This window comes from Chionomys nivalis, chromosome 18 (genome assembly GCF_950005125.1).
Source record: "Chionomys nivalis chromosome 18, mChiNiv1.1, whole genome shotgun sequence".
Lineage (NCBI taxonomy): Eukaryota > Metazoa > Chordata > Mammalia > Rodentia > Cricetidae > Chionomys > Chionomys nivalis.
The window spans coordinates 30,793,888-30,818,976 of NC_080103.1; the positions used below are offsets into that span (position 1 = coordinate 30,793,888).

The 25,089-nt window shown below is 35.7% G+C and overlaps 1 protein-coding gene across 1 annotated transcript in view; it reads left to right on the forward strand.

Moving 5' to 3' along the window:
• Positions 1 to 25,089, forward strand: part of Dpyd (dihydropyrimidine dehydrogenase) — a 764,880-nt gene that overhangs the window by 291,286 nt on the left and 448,505 nt on the right. Inside the window, exons 9-10 of the mRNA XM_057794113.1 lie at positions 16,106 to 16,213; positions 18,200 to 18,369. Coding sequence (XP_057650096.1) covers positions 16,106 to 16,213; positions 18,200 to 18,369 — 278 coding nt within the window. The remainder of the gene's footprint in view (positions 1 to 16,105; positions 16,214 to 18,199; positions 18,370 to 25,089) is intronic.

Genomic DNA, 25,089 nt, shown 5'->3' on the forward strand with positions numbered 1-25,089 from the left:
GAAAAAGCGTTGTGTTGAAGAACTTAAGCATATTTAAATTTAGGGTTTTTTTCTAGTTACTGTGAGGTATTAGAGAGTACATCTCACGTCCCTGAGCCTCACTTTCTCATTTGTAAATAGGCAAGCATATACCTAGCTTAGTGCTGTATCATCAATTGATGTACTGAAAATATCTCTAAATAACAGAATCCTCTTCAAATGTAAGTTATTAAAATATTCATTACTAGTGAGCTTCTACAAAGGTGGGCATGCATATAAGTACTTTTGGGTGAAAATATCTGTACTACATTTTCTTTCTTTTGCTTTTAAAATCCGCAAAATGTACCAACAAAATGTCAATACACACCCCAAGACACTAGATCGGAAGAGAAATTGTCTATTCAAAAACTGACCAAAAATGTGTCAAAGCATCAATTGCTCGGTTTATTAAACCAAAGGCATTCAGGATATAAATTGTTGTTTTATACTGACATAAAACCGTGAGAATTTTATCGATACTGTCAAATTGTGTGCTCTGCCATGGTGTTGAGTAGTTTATGTGTATTTGAGTCTAATTTAATTTGTGAATGTGAGTGTTATATAGCTCATAAGAGAAGCTAACTGATTTCCGAAGAGGAACAGCATCGTAATTTTGTTTCTCTGGTTTGAGCCACACAATCCATGGTAACTACTGTGTCTTTACTGGGCACAGGAGAAAAAAGAACTAATTTTCTTCCATCTTCATGAATGTTTCACAAATCAACATCATCAAAAAGCTGAGGAGTGGGCAATTAAAGGCTTATGTGACAAGTGAGTAGAATGACACACAGAGAGGGAGACAAATGTGTTACACATCACACCCTGTGCTAGTTTGAATGAAGACTGCCTCAACTGTGGGCACATATAGTTGAATGCTTAGTCCCCTGTTAGTGAAACTCTTAGGAAAGAATTGGGTCGTGTTGCCTTGTTGTTGGAAGTATGTGTCATTAAGGGTCAGCTTTGATATTTCAAGAGCCCATGTCAGGTGCTGTCTGTCTCTCTCTTTCTCTATTTCTCTCCCCTCCTCCTCTTTCTCATCTCTGCCTGCCTGCCACCATGACACCTGTTATAATGATAGGGGGCTCTAAAACTTTCAGCTAGTCCCCAATTAAAACTTTCTTTATAGGAGTTGCCTTGGTCATGCTGTGTCTTTACAGTAGTAGGATAGAAACTAGGCACAAGCTAACAGGGGTGCTATCGGCAATAGTCCCAAGTGCTATCATCCTCATCACATTTCTCCTGTCCAGGAGTCCTTATCGGCTTTGCTTTCAAATGTCATATTGCATGAGGCTAGGAGAGCCACCTGAGCATACGACTATGAGGAATTCCATGCCCATGGAGGAGGAACAGACCCTCCCAGCCAGAAGAGTTGTTTTGATGGCTTTCATGGGTGTAAGCCTCTCTGACAGTTGCTTCCAGTCCTATATTGTTGGAGGAGAGGAGTGAGGCCACTTGTTTGTCCTGGCCACCCAGAACTAAAATAATCACACAGAAACTGTATTAGTTAAATCACTGCTTAGCCCATTAGCTCTCGCTTCTTATTCGCTAACTCTTACACGTTAACCCATTTATATTAATCTGTATATCACAACGTGGCTGTGGTTTACCAGGTAAAATTTCTAGTGCCTATCTCGGGCGGTTCCATGGCATCTCTCTAACTCTGCCTTCCTCCTCCCATGCTATAGGCCAAGCCAGTTCTTTATTCATTAACCAATAAAAGCAACACATAGACAGAAGTAATACATCGAAGTATTACATCCAATACATAGAGCACTGTATTACTCAAACTGACAAAATACTCCAACTAATCTAAATCATCCCTAAATTATATACAATATTTGATATAACATAAATGCTATAAATAATGTTATTGATATTTTATAATAGTTACCAATAATTTGTGTTTTAAACTTGGACAATTATTAATAAGTTGTGCTATTTAGGGAAAGACGGGAAATATATGCATATTCAATAGAGATACAATTTTCTAACAATATACCCATGGATATTGCAGCTAATAGAGACACATCCTAAAAACACAGAAAACTAAACTGACAATACATTGATGTTTTGTTATTTTGCTCTAGTTAATAATCTCTCTCACAAGACCTCATCATGATATGGTGTCCCTAAAATTAATGAGAAATCAGTTTTCTTGTACCCACCCTGAAAAACAGAAATAAAATAATTCCCAATTATTATAAACATTGCTATAAACTATAAATTAAAAATTATTTCTTTGAGACACCTGCTCTTTATGCTTTATAGTGTTATTTTCTGTACACTACATGATCCTTCTTGTGTGTGTGTGTGTGTCTGTTTGTCTCTGTTCTGTAGTCTAGAAAGTTTAAATTAGCACCTCTCATTAATAAATTCCTAGGGTACTGTTCTCTTCTACAACGTTTATCAGTATGTATCTTATCTCTTCTCACCACCATCACTATGCTGAAAGTTCAAGATGCTCTCTTGGGCTCTGAATTTGACTGTTGTGGAATATTAGCTTACAATGTTTTACACCCGTTTATGTTGTGGATCATTTGCTTAATGATGCAAAGATGTGGGGCATTCTATTGTGATGTGTATGTTTAACTCTGTGAAGCTGTGTTTCTTTACCTTTCTAAAGCACCTGATTGATATAATAAAGGCCTAAACAGTCAGTAGCAAGGGAGGAGAAAAATTAGGCGGTGCTCACAGGCAGAGAGAATAAATACGAGGAGAAATCTTGGGAGAAAAGATCAAGGAGCAAAAAAGGAGAGAGAGAGAGGAGGAGGAGGAGGGCTCCAGGGGCAGCCACCCAGCTACACAGCAAGCAATGGAGTAAAAAGTAAAGAAAGAAATACAGAAATAGAGAAAGGAAAAGGCCTGGAGGCAAAAGGTGGACAGAATAATTTAAGAAAAGCTGGCAAGAAACAAAACAAGCTAAGGCAGGGCATTTATAAATAATATTAAATCTTTGTGTATATTTATTTGGGAACTGGTGGGCAGTCCCCATCAGAAAACAAAGAGGAAAAACAACCAGCTACATTTGACCTTCATTTTATACATTCCCAATTAAGTTGACTGACATTCCTGGCTTCTAAAACCATCTCTTTGTTGGTAATGTCTCACTTTCTTTGTCCTGACTACATTTCCCTCATGAGCTTCATACTTGTATGGTTACTTAGTTTTTTTTTCCTGGAGGACAAATCTCTTAGATACCTCATTTCCCATTAAAGGTATCAAAAGAGCCTCATTTCTCTCGAACCATCCCCTTTTCCACTTTCCCTGAGCCACAATCGGCTGTGCCACTATGGAAATACTCACTAAAGCAGGAACTAAGACTGTTGTGACATTGGGACCCTTTCTCCTCCATATAGCTGCAAGCTATGAAATTGGCCAAAAACCATCCTAAGGGTAGAAATGTTTTTACCCTTTTGTGTCTTGGCTTGATTTCATTCTTCAAGCCCATTGACAGATGCTGTTAGAAGGCTAAAACCATACCTCTCGTAAATGAGGAGGGCGCAGTCTCAAATCTCATATATGAAATTTCTATGAAACATTGTAACTTAGATTGAAATTTGCATTTCTGTCCTCAATACTTTCATATACATCTTCATATTAATACATCATCCAAATTACTTTAGCTCTGAATGAAATTTGTACTCCAGATAGGCTGTGCTTCTCCTGAGCCTTTGCACCTTGTAAAACCATGTGAGTGGAAAGTGATAGTCCTGCAGGTTGAGGAACATAAGGCTGAGATTCTTTTCCATCTGGATTTTTTTAGCATGCCTTTACCTGCGCCACATCCCTCCATTCCTAGCCTGACATCACCCCTACACTCTACTATTATATGTCCTTCTGAGTAGACAACACTCACCATCATGTTTCCTGAAACACCTCTGATGCAAAACCCAACTACCTGGTGTCACGTGACTGGCTCTTCATGGTAGGAACTACCAATTTTTCATTTCAGTGGTTTTCTAATCAAACTTTTTCCTTAAGTTTTCCTGGAGGGTCTGAGCCCCACCAGATTGTGCACACAACAATGTGGCTCATGGAACCTGATGATTATTCTTTCCCAACTCCTGCAACTGGACATTGGCCCTGACCTATCTGGGTTAAGCTGAAATATATTTCCTTTGTTACAGTGCCCTGAACTTTGTAACCTCCCCTGTTCACTTGTGCCTCTTTGTTTCCTATCGTATAGCCAATAAATATTAACCGATGAATAAGTAGTTAATAAAACACCTAAGATTTCTGTTTCTGGCATACTATAATTTCAATTATTTTAAAAAATCACAATTTATATTAAAATCCAATAGTTGAACATAATATAGTTTGTTATTTTCAATTTTACTCTCTTTAAAGTAACCCAAATATGCACCAGGTAGGCAACTTACCAATTTTGTAATTATGGAAATCTCAATTTGATCTGTGTTTATTGCTGTCATTCTTGTTTTACTGCTTTATATGAAAATCATACTACTTATCCGTTAAAATATCAGAATAAATATGAAAATTATAAAATCTTTTAAAAGTTAAAATGTACAAAATTTAACTCATGTGTTAGATTTTTCCATATGCTACTCATTGTGCTTTAACATCTGTGAGACTGTGATATTGAGATACATTATATCAATTAATCTCTCTGCAAAGCAAATTTTAGAATGAAGGAAATTGAGACTTAAAATTTAAATAGCTGTGATTAGGCAACGTTCAATAGCTAATACTTGCTGACATAGTGCTATCAATACAGTCACGTCTGATGTTAGAAACCACTGTTTCCTACTACCCGGAAATGACATACAAGCCCTTGCAAAAACTGGGGTTCACTCATGGTGTGCTGCATTTGTCACGTGTGCATAATTGCAATACATTTGATGTGCAAGGACAGGGCTACAGAATGGATATGGTATAGAACATTGCAATAAACACAAGCTTAGGGCTAAGGCATATGACTTTTCAACCACATTTGAGCTAGAGACTCTGTAAGTAGTGCAATGAGAGACATCTCTGTGTCTCTGTCTCTCTCTGTCTCTCTCTCTGTGTCTCTCTCTGTCTCTCTCTCTCTCTCACACACACACACAGAGTGCAATGTATTCGTTATATTTTTGAATGTCTTAGATTCTTTGAAAGCACAGACAAGGTTACCAATCACGTGTCTAGACAATCTAATTCTTACACAGATGGAAACATATTTGAGAATGTCAGGCATGTGTTTCTAGGATTGTTGATCAAATACGTCCATCAAGAATGTTTTCTGCAGATGAAAATAGTAATACATGTCTGTAATCCAGCACCCAGAACAGGAGGGCAAGAGCATCACCCACTCAAGGACAGCTTTACCTACATAATGAACCATAGGCTGACTTGGGACTTCTTATGACTTGCATTTGAAATAAAAGCAAAGAAAAAAAGCAAACTGACACAGAAAAAAAAGCTGACATTTATATTTATGCACGTAGAATTGTGAAGTATGTGTATGTCTATAAATAAATTACATGGTACCTATGGATGTCAGAAGAGAACCCTGGAACTGGAATTACAGATGGTTGTGGGTACTGGGAACTTGATTTAGCCCCATAATTTTTTATTATGTATTTTGGTGCCCACACATGCAAGTGTGAATGTGTGTGTGTTTATGTGTGTGTGTGTGTGTGAACACTCCAATGTAAAACTAGTGGGTTTTAATCCTCTGCTTCCACCATGTTAGTCCTGTAGATTAAATGCAGGTTTCCAGACTTACTGAGAGACACATTTCCCTGCTGTGCCATCCCACCAGCCCAAACATGACTTCTGAAAGAGGTCATCCCATGAAATTTTTTAAAAACTCTTATCAAATAATACAATTTCAAATCCTTCACTTCAGCAACATGTGAGTGATACAAAACACATTCTAAGTTCATTTACATAAGTAATATAATATTTATATTTATTATATACATGCTTTTGTCTAAATATCTGGAAACTAAGTATTTTCTTGAAAAACTTGTAAATTCCAATAATGATGTAGAGTAAAATGAAAGTCAATTACACAGAAAGCAATCATTTCATATATATGAGGAGAACATACTGATGAGACCAACCCACTCCCTACTGCACCAAGACGGGGCTGAGTAAAATGCTTGTCATATGAAACGATGCAGAGTGGCAAACACCCTCACAAGATGAAAGAAATGTAAGCAGGCATTAGAGACATCTATGCTTGTGTATTACATTTAATACCTGTAAAATGGGTTTCTGGAATAGGTAACAGGGTCAAGCCTACTTGTCAACAGAAGAACTTGGAAAGGAGACAGAGCTGTGTGACTGTTCTCAATGCAATGACAAGGAAACTGAGAAGTCAAGTGCCTTGCCTTGTCTTACAGTTGGATATGGAACAGAATCACGAGAAGACTCTTGTTCCTAATTGAGCAGTTTTCATTGCTTCCTAGGAACACCTGGGAAAATCACATGGATAGAAGAAACATGTTATGGAGCTGAGAGCCACCAAGCACATTTGGCATTTGACCAGCCAGTTGCTTCCTAAGTTGGCTTTGTTTCACTTTGCAGAGCTCTGAACATGACAACACACTTAGAAATTCAAAAATGTCTTGACTTTCATGTCTGTTATAACTATGACCCCAATTATTCCAGTGTGCCTCACCTTACTCTACCCTAATACTATAGCATAATTTTGGTTTTAGAGGGAAGTATTTAAATGTATCATCTAAATTTATGTTTCATTAAGCATTACTGCGTGAAGGTTTTCCACATACAGAAAGCTTAATTTCCATAATATAATCACAGAACACACTAGAATGGTTATAAATAAAGAGGTTACCCCATACCTATAGTAAAAAAAAATATTTGAATAAAAACAAAGTATAATTTTTAAAAAATACCTTTAAGAAAGTAACTAATACAATACAAAGGATGTGTGGTACATTTACAGGTGATTAACACATTAGTGACACTTTTGAGATGACATTTTTAAAGGGTCCTCTTCCTCTGCAGAATGTGTGTTTATGGTGGCAGCTTTAATGTTGTTGCCTGCTGTGCAGTTCAATAGAGTATGTTTTTAGGTGGTTGGCTGAGGGGTTTTCGTTATGTATGTCGATGGAGATAAGTGTTTTAATTACTTTTTTAATGTCTGTGCTTTTGTATTTTTTCCCTTCTCTTCCTTTTTATTTCCTGGTGCTGAGATTACTGCCTCATCTCCTCAGCAGGTGGCGGTTGCAAATTTGTTTTCTTTGTAAGGCTGGTAGATTTATTTTGTAATATAACTGTTCCTTTTTAGGATTTTATTATTAATGATTTCTTTACTTTGGAATATAGTCTACTTACACAGCCCTAAATAGTAATTTCCTAAGACCATCTAAGAACTTCAATCGTTAAGAAAAAAAATTGCCTGAGGCATATTGCTTGAGTTTCCCTTACCATTATTTGATGATGTGAAGATTAAAATTTAAGGAAATTGTTTATAACAAATGCCAAAGGAGAAAAACCAAACAAAGCAGAGAAATAAGGGAAATGAGGAAGAGGAGGAGAGAAAAGACCCAGGAGACAAAACATGTTTTAATACATAATACCAAAAGTCAGAGGAGAATACACAATTTTGTAATAGAAATATGTTACACTAATGCATGCATTTTAGAAAAGGGATTTTAATTAGCCCTGTGTTATGTTAAAATTAAATTTTAATTATTAAAATAAGAACAATTTACGAAAATTAGAGCTCTACAAAAGTAGAAAAGCAAGGTTAAAAAAAGCCATTTTATATTTTCCAGGAGTTTGTTGTTTTGATTGTATTCTGTCTTACAGATAAAACAAGTAATCTGAAATCTGAATAAAGATGTTAAGAAGTTATTTGTCCATAGTGACTCATGCTCAGTTTTCATCTTATGCTTACATACTTTTTTATATATCAGTTTATTATTACTTTTGCATTGTTTTTGACCTGGACATAACAAAGTTATATGTACTCACTATGTTGGCATAAGAAAATTTATTTATATTTTCTACTTATGGCTGAAGGCTTATTTAAAAAGATGTACCTCATGTAATTATCAACTTTGGTTATTGTTTAATCTTATCTGACATTTTTCATAAATTTTTTTGCTTCATAAATTGAAGACAATATCTTATTTAATCATCTTCAAATTTTTGAATGTAAGAAGAGCTCTGTACACAACACATTTTTGGCTTTGTTAGATGATTTTATACAGAAATTCCTGTGCACTTTGAAAAGTTACGCTTTGAAGGGCTCGTTCCATTGGTAACATATTCACAATAGTCGTACCCAGTTACACTTTAACAAGTTGTGTGGCACACACAAGTCATGTGTGGGTTCGCACTGAGAGAGCCCAGATGGCAGTTCCAGGAAGCAGATGTTTAATGGGGATTTGAAAAATCAATGAAATGAATATTATTGTGATCCATGGTGATCTAATTTCATAGGTGTTATATTGAATTGCTCCATTCTTTCCGAATTCAGCCCTAACACTCAGAACTAGCCATATTTACAGTGGGGTGTCAGGGAAAAGGCATTGGCTTTTATTGAGAAAAGAATCACAATAGGGTATTATTGATCTGTTCTTTTTCTAATCAATATATGGATCCCAGAATGATGACCCATATGGCACTATTGTCCCTTGGAAGCAAAATATAAATCCTTTGATTCATATAAGTGATCTTTAAGTGACAGATGAAAAACTTTATAATCACTCATGGCATTGCAGAATACATAGACCTTGAAGGAATTGTTTTTTTGGTTTCTATATTGTAATCCCAACAGCTGGGGCTTCATATAGGAAACATTTTTTTTTCTAATACAGACTTACACACACACACACACATGCGTGCGCGCGCACAAGCACACACACCACCTCCAGCACTTTATACTGTCTTCTCTGAGAAGAAAGTGTGATCTTAGAAGAAATTATAAGACAGTAGGGGGTAGGTGAGTCACTGGGAAAGAGAAGCTGGATAACGTGTACTGAGCTAGTTTCATACAAGAACTACTTTTAGTCTTCTATCACACAGTAGAATGTTCTGCATCTATAGCATTATGCAAACCATTTAAAAAGAATAAAACAAATGAGTTTAAATGGTCTCAAGTTTGCAAATAATTGTGAGGAAGTGGAATTGCTTATTACCTTTAATTGATTATATATAATTTTATTAAATACCCTCTGAAAATATAAATATTGCATTCAAAGAGATAAAATTAAAGATCTGAGATAAAAGGATATTTTGAAATGTGGGGGGAAAATCTACCGTTAATTACATTTTGCTCTTCTCTCATCTTGTCACTTTGAGGATGGTGACATATCTGTAATGCTCTGTTTACTAAACTCTTATTTCTGAAGAAGCATTTGTGTGACATTACAACATTCAGTGTACCCAGTCAGTACCTAGAGCATCATCCATTTCTGTAAGATGCAGACTTGTGCCAGGGACCAGTTCTCATCTTCACCATTATGTTCTCTTCAGTGAGGGTTGTGAGACACTCCTAAGGACATGTTTATCTGGTGACTGTCTTTCTCACCACCTTTAAGTACACACATCTCACAGAATTCTTGCTCAATCAGATTAACACCAAATAAGTGACCCAGTGAGGTACCTCCTGTAAACATCATAGAATCTCTGTGATTCCTCAGCACAGTCCACTGAATCTAGATAGATCAAGGCACATAGCTGGTTCTTCCTTTATTACTTACAGGCTGATAATATGTTACAGGATATTTAGTATCTTTTTCATGTTAACTGAAGTGTAAAACTTGATAGGAACTCAAGGAGTGTGGTTCCTATGTGTGCTGCTGTTATTTATTCTGTAGTTGTTCCAGAGGGAGGTGTTTTGGAAACAAATCAGGGATACATTTTGTTTTCAAAGAATATCAAATATTGAAAAATAACCAGCAGATGCCCAAGGGAGACACACTTAAGAAAGAAAATGCTTCAGAAAGGGAAATTTGCTGGAAAAAACAATCACAAAACACAAAGGCAGTCGGGAGAAGCAGACAGCCTTCTTCAAGCAGGAGATTGGAAGCTGGTCATAGACCTGTTATGTGCGGCACACATATAGTTTGACAAGGAAACCAAATATATGCATTTGGAATGCTTCCTTGGAATACTACTGATTAATCTGCATAAATTATAACAAATTCTAATTATAAATTTACACACAGCCCTTACAAATGCTAGGGAGAGGGTATAGTCAATAAACTGCTTGCTGGGCACTTGAGAGCCCACATTCACATTACCAATCTAACACCCTTATGAAGAACCAGTCAATGGAATTGTGCACTGGCAAATCCCAGAAAGGGGGAAGCAGAAACAAGAGGATCTCTGGGAATTGTTGGCCAGCCAGTGTAGTCAAATTGGCGAGCTAAAGGTTAATTCACAGACCTTGTCTCAAATAATTAGGGTAGAAAATGGACAACAGGTGGCATTAACCACTGGCCTTCCCATACATGAGCACCTGTATACACACTCACACACACACACATACACACACATAAATATATATATATATATACACATACATGCAGATTCATGTACATACACTGACACAGAGAGACACAGAAACACAGATAGAAACATGTTCTGTGACCTTCAGCATAGCTATTTAGTTACTATATAGCTCATTCTCCCAATATCGAAAATGTGGGAAGAGTAACACTGTGCGTGCGTAGAGTTATTTAGATATTTCAAGTGAATTGATTATACAAATCCCCTACCTACCAGGCAGCTTTTGCAGTGCTTGTAATCAACGAACATTAAATAAAAGTTTCTATAGAAGCAGAATTTACTTTCTCATTGGGAGTAGCTGAAAATTATTGTTTTCCTATACTTCATAGGGAGGTGTTGGCTTGTGTAATACATAAAGCAACAAGCAAATCTTTGAAAACCACCCTAAAGATCAAGGATTTGCCCTGGGGTTCTTGCAAGACACAACCATTAGCAAGCAGCACGAAACTGTTTTGTTTGTAGAATCATTGTCCATCCCTCATTATTCATAAATTCTCATCTTCCTACTGAATGGTGAATTAAAAAGTCATATCTGTGTCATTTTGAAATCATCCTCATGTAGACACATACCTTATTTATTAATATGTCATCAACTCTCGGGGAAGTCTTCCCGTGATAGATGGGGATTTGCAACTTTCATTATCTTTCATATTTCACTTAAGGTTGCCTCATTTTTCTTTCCTTATAGAACTTAAATTTGCTAAGATTTAACTTTACTATGATTTAAAGTTTATTCTTTCCTTACCAGGAGATTTGAAGTTTGGGAGAATTTATAAACTATAGAATAAATAAGCCTATCTTACAGCAAAGGCTCATTGAACATTCATTATTTAACAGGTCTCAGTGACATACAGACACACGCCAGCATAGTTGATCTCTAAATCTTACATTCATGAGAATATCACAATTCTTACCTGATAAAGGAAATGATGATTATCAGAAAACGAGAAAGAGAGAGAGAGTGTGTGTGTGTATTATGAGAGAGAGAGAGAGAGAGAGAGAGAGAGAGAGAGAGAGAGAATGTTAGACATGTTAGAATGTTTAGAAAGTCTGATCATTTATCTTAAGAAACAGTGTAGTTTAGATAAAAACTCAGAGATCTGTAACGAGCCAAAAGAGATCTCACAGGTAGAAAATGGTGCTGAGATACACACAGGGTGGGGGGATTCATGTCAACCAGGCTGGCTATGGACTTGTTATTAGCATGCAGTCCACACTGACCATGAATCACTGTGTAGGCCAATAAGACAGCTTTAGTTTCTGCCTCCTCCCCAGTGCTGAGATTACAGGCATGTTCCACTGTACCTGTTTTGTACAGTACCAAGACTGAAACCAGGACTTTGTGCATGCTAAGGAAGCATTCTACTAAGGAAGCTAGATGTCACAGTACTGAAATAGGAGTTTTTCCTTCCCGAAGAAACTGTTTTGTTCTTAAAGACATTGAGTGATAGAATTACATCTGTCCACACTACTAAGGCAATCCTTAGTTAAAGTTATACAACTATAGCTTTAAACAGCATTTAGAAAGGCATCCACGACTGGGCGGTGGTGACACACACCTTTAATCCCAGCATGGGGGAGGCAGAGGTAGGCTTATCTCTGTGAGTTCAAGACCAGCCTTGCCTACAGAGCAAGTTCTAGGACAGGCTCCAAAGCCACACAGAAACCCTGTCTGTAAAAACAGAAAACACACACAAAAGAAAGAAAGAAAGAAAGAAAGAAAGAAAGAAAGAAAGAAAGAAAGAAAGAAAGAAAAAAAGAAAGAGAGAGAGAGGGAGGGAGGGAGGGAGGGAGGGAGAGAGAGAGAGAGAGAGAGAGAGAGAGAGAGAGAGAGAGAGAGAGAGAGAGAGAGAGAGAGAAATATCCACAGTAACATGTAGGTAATTATTCTAGGGACTAGCTGGTTCTCTAGCTCAGTCAAGGTGACACATAAAACACGTGATCAGTGAGGAGGAACTTACTCCAAAATCTGTCTGGTGACCAACCACAACCTGCTCCTGATCATGCCATAATATTACAGGTGATGATCTACCAAAGTATCCATGACCAAAGTATTAAAGTAACAAAAAAAGTACCTGCATTACAGATACAGACAAGTCCTTCATGAGTTTTTGGACTCTGTATGTGACCTGAAATAATTTAATCATGCTGTGTCTGTCTTGTTACTGGCTCCTTTTTCACCTCCTTAAGCCAACATTCATAGCTCAGAATATCTTGTCAATTCCCTTTGAAACATTTATAAGGAAACTCTGACCCAGTAAATTTTAAATCCATCATAGTGCCAAATGTAGATTTAAATGAAAGAATCAGGAACCCAGTTGTCTTTGCCCTTGACTTGATCCGAGTGAGCAATGAAAGAATGAGTAAATAAAGATTACTATTGTATCCAATACCACTCGTCAGCCTTGAAATTATACATATACAAGTAACTTTACATAGACTGAACAGTTTGCCTTTATATACCTATAATTAATATATCCTAAGATTTATATATGCATTATTGTTGTGTTATGTATTTATGCCATACCAATTTAAAAAATTAAACAACAAATTTAAGAGAGATCAAGGGACCACATACAAAGAGTTGAATGGAGCAAAGAAAATGTGGTAAATAATGTAATTATGTTATGGTTTCATAAAAATAATCATTATAAAAACATTAATATGTTTTTCTCTTGGAACAAAAAGAGTCATTAGGTAGAGACAGTGGTAGTTTCCAGAGAGTGCCTACACTTCTTCAGATCATAGTGACCTAAGAGTCAGATACAAATATAATTATGAATGAACAGCTTCCTCTCCCTCTTAACCGATCTTCGAGAATATCAGCTTAGAAGCCAGTAGAATAGTTACGACCCTATTAAAGGATAGTATCAGTGGTTATATGTTCACCCTTTCCATACCTTTTTTCTTATTTTTGATTCACCTTAAAGACTTTTAATTAGTATATCATTTTGATTCTCAGGTAAGTGTAGATTTAAAAGAGATATCAAAGTAGATATCAAAGAGGTTACTTTTCTTAACACATGAAAATGATTAGAGAGACCTCCAATTGGCAAAAATGCAAAGAAAAACTGACCTTGGGGTGACCAATCTCAATTTATATGCAATCCAAGACCTACACATAAGGCTCAAAACAAGCACAGAAGAGGAGGTAGAAAGTTTGTAAGAGCCGGAGGACCAAGACACATGCTCCTAGATAGTGTTCTCTATCCATGATGGGAAAACAAGCCTATAATCTCATCAACAGTGTTGCCAAGACATGAATAATGAAACATGACATTATGGTTGAGGGAACATTCATAAGGTCTCATCTGTCAATGAAGAACTACAGACAGTCTATGGCTGCTGAGAGAGGGAAAACTATGTTTCTTCAGGGAGGAGTTCCTTCATAGGTTGTCCCAAGTGGTTAGTCCTGGGTGTATGCACATATGAGCCATAAGGATGGACTTAGTAGATTGCACATATACAGACATGTGCCATAGCACACAACACAAATGTGTGAGTGTGTGTGTGTGTGTGTGTGTGTGAGAGAGAGAGAGAGAGAGAGAGAGAGAGAGAGGGGGAGGGAGAGAAAGAGAGAGAGAGAGAGAGAGAGAGAGAGAGAGAGAGAGAGAGAGAACTTATTAAAGAAGAGGTAATAATTTTGAGAGATTGGACAATGTACAGACAGCATACCATCTCTCTGTTGTGGTATGGTATTCATTTCTTAAATATATAGGTGATGAGTAATGATATAGAACATTTATAAAATAAACAATAAGAAAAATGAATATACAAAAATCATTAAAAATAATACAAATTCCAATTATTCATTTTATATATTTTTAGTAGAATATACATATATACATCATAGAATACACACACACATCATAGAAATAAATTCTGTTCTCTCCCTTTGGAGATAGAACTCATTTATTCATACTTTCCTAATTCTAGTGTTTGTTCATCCTTTAAAAATGTTTTGCATTGATCATATATACATTTAAGATATATATGCATGTCTTTGTGTCTCTGTGGAAAAGACTGCAAACAATTTTCTAAAAATTCAGTGGCAATGTATTTCTAATAAAAGTGTGTGAAGAGCTGTATTTCTACCCCTACTGTATATTCTAATTTTCTTGAATAACTTTTACTTTGAAATAAGGAAATCATAAACTTACATTTCCTTATTTGGGTAGGAATTAAATATTTTTATTAGTTAAAAGATAATAACATAAATTTTCTTCCTCTAATTGCATCATTCTTTTGGTATCTACTGGAGAATTAATGTTTTGCCTTAATGCAAATATTGTAAACTTTGTGGTTTTCTTGTTGATAGTAAGAAATGCCTTGAATAATAGATATTTTAAGACTTAAAAATTGTTTAATCACTAATCTGTTATTATTAATATTACTGTGCCTATGTGTGTGTGTGTGTGTGCATTGTGTGGGAGGGGCAAATATCTAGAGGTTAGAACAACTTGGTAGAAATTTTTCTCTTTCAACATTATCTGGATTCCTGCAATTGCACTCAGGTCTGGAAGATTTGCAGTATGACAGGATCTTTAACTACTGAGCCATCTCATCAACTTTTATCTCTCATTTTAAAATATACTTATAGTTTGAAATTTATGAGAAGCTGAATTTTTTGTAAAATGCATTCATTCTTAGGAATGTATTTATGTCCATTTTCCTTACAATAATCTTTCTTGTCCATTAATTAAATAAAATAAAAATTTGCCCTTGTTTATTTTTTTAGTTTTGTTAAAGGTTTTGTAATAGTCAGCACTCGATATATTCTAAACATTTTTTTATTTAAAGCATAAAGAATAGTATAATATTCCTATTAATACGTTATCAGTTCATACTATGCTGTCATGTATAGTCACACAATATTTCTCTCTGTGCATGCATATGTGTATATGTGCATATAGATGTAAATTAATGCATTGTTTATGTTATATATTTAGTTTAATATTAAAGGTAAACGATGTCTGTTAGGTTGTTGTCTCAGTTAGGGTTTCTATTGCTGTGATGAAACACCATAACCAAAATCAACTTGGATAAGAAAGGGTTTATTTGGCATATATATCTCCACAGAGTAGTCTATCATCGAAGGAAATCAGGACAGGACTCAAACAGGTCAGGAACCTGGAAGCAGAAGCTGCTGCAGAGGCAATGGAGAGGTGCTGTTTACTGGCTTGTTCCCAGTGGCTTGCTGAGCCTATTATCTTATAGAACTCAGGACCACCAGCCCAGGGATGGCACCACACAAAATGGATTGTGCCCACCCCCATCAATCACTAATTAAGAAAATGCCCTACAGGCTCGCCTACAGCCTGATCCTGTGGAGGTGTTTTCTAAATTTAGGTTTGTTTCTAACTGATGATTCTTGCTTGGGTCAAGTTTACATAAAACCAGCCAGTACAATTGTGTTATCTACATTTCTGATTTTGATGTGTGTATAGTCTTTTATCTCAACAAGAGATACATTTTGAAGATTGTCACTATTTTCATAATTTTAAATAGTAATAATATTACTAATTTAATAATATTAATAATTTTAAATAGTAAATAAAGTGATTGCTAATGATATTTTTTAAACTTTATTCAATAGGCTTACCAGAACCCAAAAAGGACCATATTTTCCAAGACCTGACACAGGAGCAAGGATTTTATACATCTAAAGACTTTCTGCCACTTGTCTCCAAAGGCAGTAAAACGGGTGAATACTATTGTCTTTCAATGTTGTCTGCATTTCCCCAGGCGTTATAAATTTATATTAAATTCAAACTCAGTAGAACATTGGTCATATCTTATCTGGATTCTTGAATAGATATCAACAAGGTAAAAACATTAAAATGTCAATACTACAGTTTGTAAGAATTATCAAATCGTCTATTCTTCCAAGAAAGCATCATGATTAGGTATTGTATGGTATTGTAGTACATGTAAGTCTAAAATGTGAAAAATCAATTCAAAGTAAAAAGCCTTCAGCAAACATTGGAAGAGATTCTTGCAATAAGGGTGAGATTTCTAGTTTAGGAGCTATTTTAAAGTAGGATGAGTCTTTCCATGTCTGGCATGATGTGTGTCTGCAGAGGCAGGACGATCAACGACTAGACTGGAGCAGTAATTCTAAGTAGTTATTCTAAGTAGTTAAAATTCGACAGTTTGATAGACACCCTATTACTTCATGTATCCCAAGAATAACAACGTGAAGTGAGACTATACCAAGCTTTTGCTTCCTTAGTGCCCTTGTCTTGATGATAAAAAAAAAAAGAAAGAGAGAGAGAGAGAGAAAGAAAGAAAGAAAGAAAGAAAGAAAGAAAGAAAGAAAGAAAGAAAGAAAGATTTCAGTATTTTTTAACTGGATTATCTAAATCTTCTAAACATTTATTTTATAAGAAGACTGAGCCATAGCTAGTCCTACATCTAATTATTCATAGAAATGACAAAAACAAACAAAAACCCACAAAACTTATGTTTCCCTTTTTCTTTCAAAATTTAAACAGACAAGAAACTTCCTGTATTAAATTTCTTAAAAGGTAACAATGAGGAAAAATTCCATCCCTATCTGCCTCCCCACCCCGAATCCCAGGAGCCTCTGTTTTTTCCACAGAAAAATCATAGTACACCAGCATGTATTTTATATCAAGAATGTCAATTGTCTACTCCCAAACAGTATGTATTCCAACAAAATGATGACATTTGTTGAAATTATAGGTCTAGCCATCATATGGGATGGAATATCAAGAATTATAGTAATTTATCTTAGCAGTTTATAATACAGTACTAATAATATAGAACTGTCTAATACCCAACACAACCTGAATTTCTTTTCTTCCAGGGAACTTTATAAGGATACCAGATCTTTCTGTAGATTCTCTGAGAAATAGACACTTAAGAAGTCGTATTTCCTGAGCAAGTGGGATGGCTCAGAAAGTAGAGGTGCTTATATGTAGGCCTGACACAGGGATTCCATCCTTGAATCCCACAACATGGCAGGAGAGAAATTAACTTGAACAATGTTTTTTTGCCCTTTTAGTGCACACCGTGACATGTGATTGCATACAAACACATAAGCACAAAATTAATTAAGTAAATAAAACAGTTTTAAGTGAAGCCCAATTTTTTTATTTTCCAGTTTCACAGAAAGAACCAGAGATATTCAATAAAGGGAGAAATCTATATTGTAGCTATCATTCCCAGAAACTCTTGAGTCACAAATATGACATTTCCATTTTTAAAGTTTACTAAATATAAAATATATAGTAGAGTTTATGTGAGAAATTGTGTAAAGTATTCTAATATAATGCTATAGATTATGGATTGATATTATAAGGAACACTTTTTCACTAATATGCTGAAATGTAATTATAAAATGTAAAAATGTGTATCATAACTTTGATAGAGTATTAATTGATTCATCCTGTTTATTATAACTGAAATAATTTGAAAATGTTGCAGCAATTCTTCTAAAAGGGAAAAAAGAAGCTAAGGGTACTGAGTATGAAATTACATATATGAGCATATTTTTAAAATGGGAATAAAACTGTCTTTCAACGAAGCAGAATAATTTGATAGTGACACTCCACCCTGGAAAACTGCAAGATGCAATTTTACAGTGCTTTGAGTACAAGTATCTTTTGAGCTGTCATGCAGAAATGGTTTCTCTACTTGAAAATGGGGTTTTCCTTTCATCGTTCAGGAATGTGCGCCTGTCACTCTCCATTGCCATCCATACGGGGAGCCGTGATTGTACTTGGAGCCGGAGATACTGCCTTTGACTGTGCGACATCCGCTCTGCGCTGCGGAGCCCGTCGTGTGTTCGTCGTCTTCAGAAAGGGCTTTGTTAATATTCGAGCTGTTCCAGAGGAGGTAATGTAGACCCACCAGAGGAGATAGGGGTGGAATCCTGCAGGTTGTAGGCAATGGCACTGTTGGGATACCGTCCTAATTTAAATCATTAGACTATCCTGAAATTTGACAGATGAAAAGTCTGGGCTATATATAATTATTTTCATTTTGACAGCCTACCTAAAAGGAACTTTTAAATATTAATTTGAATAAAATGATACACATATTTGGGTCAAAACCACTGGTATATCTTTTGTCACTGTTAGAGTATCTTTGAAGAGCTTTCTAATTATTAGCTGTCAGATGTGCTAAGACTTCCATAACCTCAACAATCTGCATTTTATAAAATGTGTGGATGCTGCACAAATGGTATAATTGGAGACAGTAAAGATCCCAAAAGTCCAACTTGCAAATATCAAGCATGCTCTGTTCACATTTAGCATCAACTGTTTCTGTTAGCAAGAAAATTAAATGAAATTGTAGCATAGATTTTAAAAGAGCCTTCACATGAGCACAGTTCAGATTTGGTGTTTTAGTTAACTCACCAAAGATGACAGATTTCACATCATGTCATTCTGACTAGTCTTCTATGAAGCATGATCTCTCCAATTGCAATGCTATAAGAGAAAGATAATGTTATAATAAGTACAATAGTTGTGAGGCCATCGATGGAGCATATTTATGGAAAGATAAATTCTCATTTTGTTCAAATTAGTATTTTGAATTTGATTTTCTTGAGAATGTCTGCACAGGCTTGGAGGCACTCTATCTGGCAAGAATTATAACCTCAGTTGGTGGGTAATTTGTCACATGTAGATCAGCCATTGTACAAATTGACCTCAGTAAATGATCAGTCATCAGTAGTTCATAGCTGCCTTTCAAATGCCAATTTTACTCTGTAGGTTTTGCTCTATCATTTACTCTTTTAATATGCTTTTACCTCCCAAATCCAAGGTCATCTTATAATCATAAGAGTCTTTTCATACACTTTTAGACATTAATTAGTTCACTCACACCATTTTGAAAATTTAAACAGCCAAATTAAAAGAGAAATGGGAGCTAAATTGACTTATATTTACATCGCTTTGCTTAGTGTAGGATTGGGAAATATAACAAACTTGTGAAATACACTTTACACTAAGTATTTTGCATTTTCTTCATCTAATTCCTATGATTAAATGGATTTCATAACCAAAAGTTTTTCTTTTTGGGTTGGAAATGGAAGATAACACGTGTCTTGATATGCCATTTGTTGTGGCAAGAACACTTGAGATAAAAACAAAACAAACCTGCACAAAGCACGGGTTTCTTTCAGCTCAGTGTTTAAGTTAAGCACTACTTGGAATAACCAATTTTTCTGTGTTGACATAACACTGTGGTGGAAACATTTTTTTATGGGAAACTGCTCACCCGAAGATGGCCATGAATCCTGGAGGGTGGAGGTAGAGAGGGGACAAAATAAATTTATTAGCATCACTCCTTCAGTAACATACTTCTCCCAAATAGGTCCCATATCCTATAACTAACAGCACTTTCTAATAGGACTTTCAAGTTTGAAAGAAGCTTTGTATATAAGCTTTTGGGGGACAGTCCATATCTAAAATTTAGCATTCCAAATGGCAGTATGAATTACTTTACTCCTCATAGTATCCTCATCTTCTCATCATCTTCAACTAGAAAGAATAAATGACAAATATTTCTGTCTTACACAACTGGATTTACTTAAAGTAAAGGTGTTTATTCATGCACCTTGTGTTGACTGAATACCTCCTGTATACTAGGCATTATTTCAAATGACTTGAACAGAGCAGACACAATTTCATGCCCTCGTAAAGTTTATAAAGAAATAAACAAGGGACTAAACAAGTACTTTGTATGCTTGTTTATATGGTAAATAAATGTCTTGTACTACCAATAGTATGCTGAAGAGCAATTTGTTCTGTGGGAAGACACTGATATGGAGATATACAGTGTGTAGCGGGTTGTGCTTGAATGCCGAGTGTGGTGGAGGAAAGGGCAGTGTCTTCCGTCTTACAGAGGGTACTCTGACAGGTCTCTGTGATTCGTTTTAAGTACAGAAAAAGTAACATTGAGGGAAGATTGGCATCCAGTAATAAACACTTGTTGACCTTGTTAAATGTTCTCTGTCCTAACAGAGAAAGTCTCCTAGTGAGTTCATGTAATTAAAAGAAGATCAATGTGACTGCCTATGATCGGGTAGGGACTTGTAGGTACCAATAATTATAAGGAAAAGTTGGGGACTGTTCTGTATATAGAATAATGAAGACCTAAGATAACGTTTGGATTTACTGTTCTGCCGAATTTTATGGAATTTATGGAACAGTAGAGATAAAAGCAAGGAGGCTGGTTAGTGGCTCATCAAACATAGACTGTTAGTCAGTGTAACAGGATACAGATTGGAAGAGAGTTCAGTCTAGGCGTAACTCAGTAAAGGGCCAAAACCAGTAGGATGCACATTTTGCAAGGTGCTAAGCAGAAGTAATGAGCCTCTGGGGCACAATTGGCAAACCTACAGTGGAGCTTAAGTAGATCTCAAGCTCTTCTGAGGCTTACAAATATCAAACAACGGTTTCTTTATTATTCCTTTACAAGGAGCCACAAATAAGGTGTTCAAAAACCAGTTGCTTCAGTATTTTTTTAGAGAGGCTCAGAAATGTGGTTTCTTGTACTAACCTTTGAAGGTAGCTGAATTTTACATCCCTAGAGGGCTTATCTAGTAATTTTAGGCAAAGTCGGAACATGAGATATGTAATAAGTCATGCATTATTAGAATGTATAAAGACCATGCTTGAGTATCTGAGCAATGCGCTTGGTATTGTGAATTTGATAATTTCAGATTTTATTGAGGCTTCCATGCTTATTCATCATAGTCATTACTTGGTTTTGTAAACTCTAAAGAGCACTCAAGGTTTACAGTAGAAATTATTGTGCTGGAGGTTAGATATGGATTATCTTTTGTAATACATGGGATTTGAGAAATTATGTTCAGGGACATGCTTTTAACTAACATAAATGTACAAAATCTTTTTTATTTCTCTAATGTCTCATATTTTTCACTCAACCAACATGTGTTTCTGCAATTCTCTGTTTCCTTAAAGTCAATGAGTATTGAAAAACATAGCCTTTATGTTTTTCCCTCAAAAATATATAATATTTAATAATTTGAACTGGGTGAATTTTGGAAATAGCATGGCTTGTCCGTTAGTAAATTGCTTCATCATCAAGCCCTTCAGAATTTATATCCTAAAATTGGAATCCAATTCTCCTTCTTTGGGAGAGGACAAAGCAGAGCAACAAAGCATGCTCTGAGTCTTTTGTAACAAATGTGAATTGTTACAGATTTGAATATTTTGAGCACAGAATTGCTTGAGTCAGCTTGCCTTTATGGCTATGGTTAAGAGTTATCAATTTCTCTTATGTTGCTGTGATAAATTACAACAATCAAGGCAACTTATTTCAAGAAGTTTATTTGAGCTTACGGTTCTAGATGGAGCATCCATTATGGTGAAGTAGACATGACAACAAGAAGATGAGACATCACATCCTCACCAACAAGCATGAAACAGAGTAGGGCAAGACTATGGCATCTCCAAGTCCACAACCAATGATGTACTTCCTTAGTAAGACTGCACCAAATCCCAAACAGCACCACCAACTGGGAGCCAAGTGTCCAAACACCCACACTGATGGGGGACATTTTTCATTCAAACCACTGCAGTGACCAAAACCAATATGCCTGGATCCATGAATATCCAATCAATTAACCTAGGAAGCATCTCCTAATAAAATTTTCAGTGACAAATTACAAGCCATTTCTCTAAAGCATACGTTTTCAAAACTTAAGAATGGATTGAAAATCACCTTCTTAAAAACAGACTGTGGGGCCCTGTCCCAAAAGTTTCTGTCAGAGTAAGTTTGGGGTGGGCCTGAGAATTTGCATTTTAACAAGTTTCCCGGTGATGCTGAAACTGCTGGTCCACCGCTCTAATGTGTCATCAATGAGATTCCAGCTGTCTAATTAGAACCATAAGCAGTGCGCTGTTTGGAGGCACTTTCCATCTTAGTTAAGAAAGCATTAATGTTGAAGGATATAGGTTTGATGAGATGAAGATAGGGAGGCACCATCAGCATATTGATGTAATTCTGATTCCAAATGTCTCTCCGGCTCCCTGGTGGCCTTACACTCATGCTAAACAGGATGCTACTGACACACTAGCACTTCTCAGCCCTCAGTCCTTGGGGAAACCAGCCAATCACTCAGTGCTATCCTTTAAGAAGATGAGGGAAAAATCTGTTAATAATTCCCTCCAGTACTTTCTGCAAGCTTAAATAGGTGAGATTAAATTTCACAGGATAGCAGAATCCCCCAAAATGCTGGCATTAAAGGCTGTTGGCAGATCAGACAGAACTGCCAGAATGCTGTAGGCTGTTGGGAATCCCTAAAAGGAGGCATGAAGATCAGGACCCAAGAGACCTCTTCGCTTGATCAATTTAAACAATAAGGTCAAGGAAGGAATTTGTAGTTGTCACTGATTATGGCCAGGAAAAGTATGGCTCAAAATTAGTTTTAATAACAAATTCCATTCACAAAGAACATTTCAGAGATCTGATGTGTACCTTACTTAGTTTCAAAATAGCAGCAGAACATGGCAGACCCGTTACCCTTCTCTGTTGGAATGGCATCTCTGTGTTATGTCCTCTTTGGTTTATCAGCATAGCAACTGGTTTAATTAGACTTGGTTGTTATTAAAAATCTTTTAGTTATTTAATGGATCGGCTGTCTTGATAATATTATTTTAATATAAATATCTGTGGCTTATAATTTAGTCCAATAGTCAAAAAATGTTTTATTATGATTTTTGAAATAATACATTTCCATTTTAAGAATATAGCTATTAATTGGATCTTTTTGGAACAATACAACATATTCCATACTTTATCTTTTAAGGAGCTTGACTTAAAGTCCCCTCTATAGCATCTTTAAACATTACAGTGTTAAATCTATACTCTTTGTTTAATTCTCTGTATCTTGCCCTCGCCCCATCTTTTCATCTTTTATCTATCTATCTATCTATCTATCTATCTATCTATCTATCTATCCATCCATCTATCTGTCAATCTATCATCTATCTATCTAATTATTTGTATTAGTATCAGATGCTTCCTAGCTCTTATTTAATCATAAAAGGCATTAACCTGAGACTATTTTTTAGTAAATAACCTGTATAAGCTCACAAATTTAATATCCCCCTAGAAAAGTGATGGAGCAGCTCCTGCGTGCTTGTCACCTGCACATCATTTGAGAGCAATTCTTCATGGACCATGATCAGGGACTTGTTAGCAGGATTGGCCAAAGGGAGTTGAAACCAAACAAATAAATACACACAACTGCCTCCAGGCAAACAAAGTTAATTAATGACAGTTAGAGACTCCCGTGGTACTAAATAGTAAGTACATATTGAGTACTCCTTTTATTGCAGAAAAATGACATTCTAGGAATCTGAATATGTTTACCTTATGGAAAGTTGTGTTGATGGAGTATAGTATGAACATTTAGAAAGAAATAGAAGTATTGCACTGAAAGTTGGAGCACCTTGGTCAATGAATATAAAATATAGTCTGAGTTTTCATCTATGATATCACTGTGTAACTACATTCTTTTTAAGTATCCTTCCTTTTCCTAAGTTTTATCATTTTAATATTCAGAGAAAAATATGAGAGAGGGGCCTGAAAACTGGCCAAGAGCCAATAAAAGCTCATGTTCATTCAAAATCATGTATTTAAAGGCTATGCTCAATATTCCATGGGATTTGTTGCATATGTTGGCTCTGGGTATATAGTACTGGAGATGATTTATCTTTTAGAAATTTTTCCCAATCTCTTTAATATATATACATCTCATATATATATGTGTATCATGTATCTATATCTATATGGATATAAATATATACATAGAGAGAACGAATGTGTTACACTAAATAATGGTTAATAATGTATTAATTTTAGAAGCCCCTGAATTTAATCATTTTTGCCTTAGCTCTTTAATATCTTTACTTTGTCATCTAAAAAAGAAATCCTGAAAAGTAATTTTTATTATTTATTAACTTTTTGAAAAATAGCCTTACACCATAGTCTAGGGTAGCCTTAAATTTACTGTGTAGCCTTTCCATGCCAATTAATTCCCTGCCTCACCGTCCCGGGGACTAGGACCATAGACCACTTCCACCTTTCCTGAATTACTTTATCAGTTGCATATCTTAGTCAGTACTTAGCACCCAAAGAAGAGTAGTGAAAAAAAAGCACACAAAGATGACCATAAAATTTCCATCTTTTTATTGTAGCACTAAAAATTTAACCTAAAGCCTTCAACTGTCCACACAAGCACTTTACCTCTGAACTGCATATATATCCCTTTCATTAATTTGATATTGAGACCAGGTCTTTCTCTGCCACTAAGGGTAACCTGGAATCTCTGTGTGAATTAGCCAGGTCGAACAAGTATCCCCTTTTGAGTAGCTTGGATTTCAGACAAAGGACTAATTTATCTCCACCCCTCTTCAAGTCTTGTTTTATTTTAAAGGTGTCATAACTGTCTTTCTAGGCCTTCCTTGAAGATAGGTGGTTTTTGTTGTTGTTTTTTTTTTTGCTTTTCTGCACACTTTCTCTGTTATCTCATTAATTCATTTTTGTTTCTAGGCCTTGTATGGCCCACTATGCATT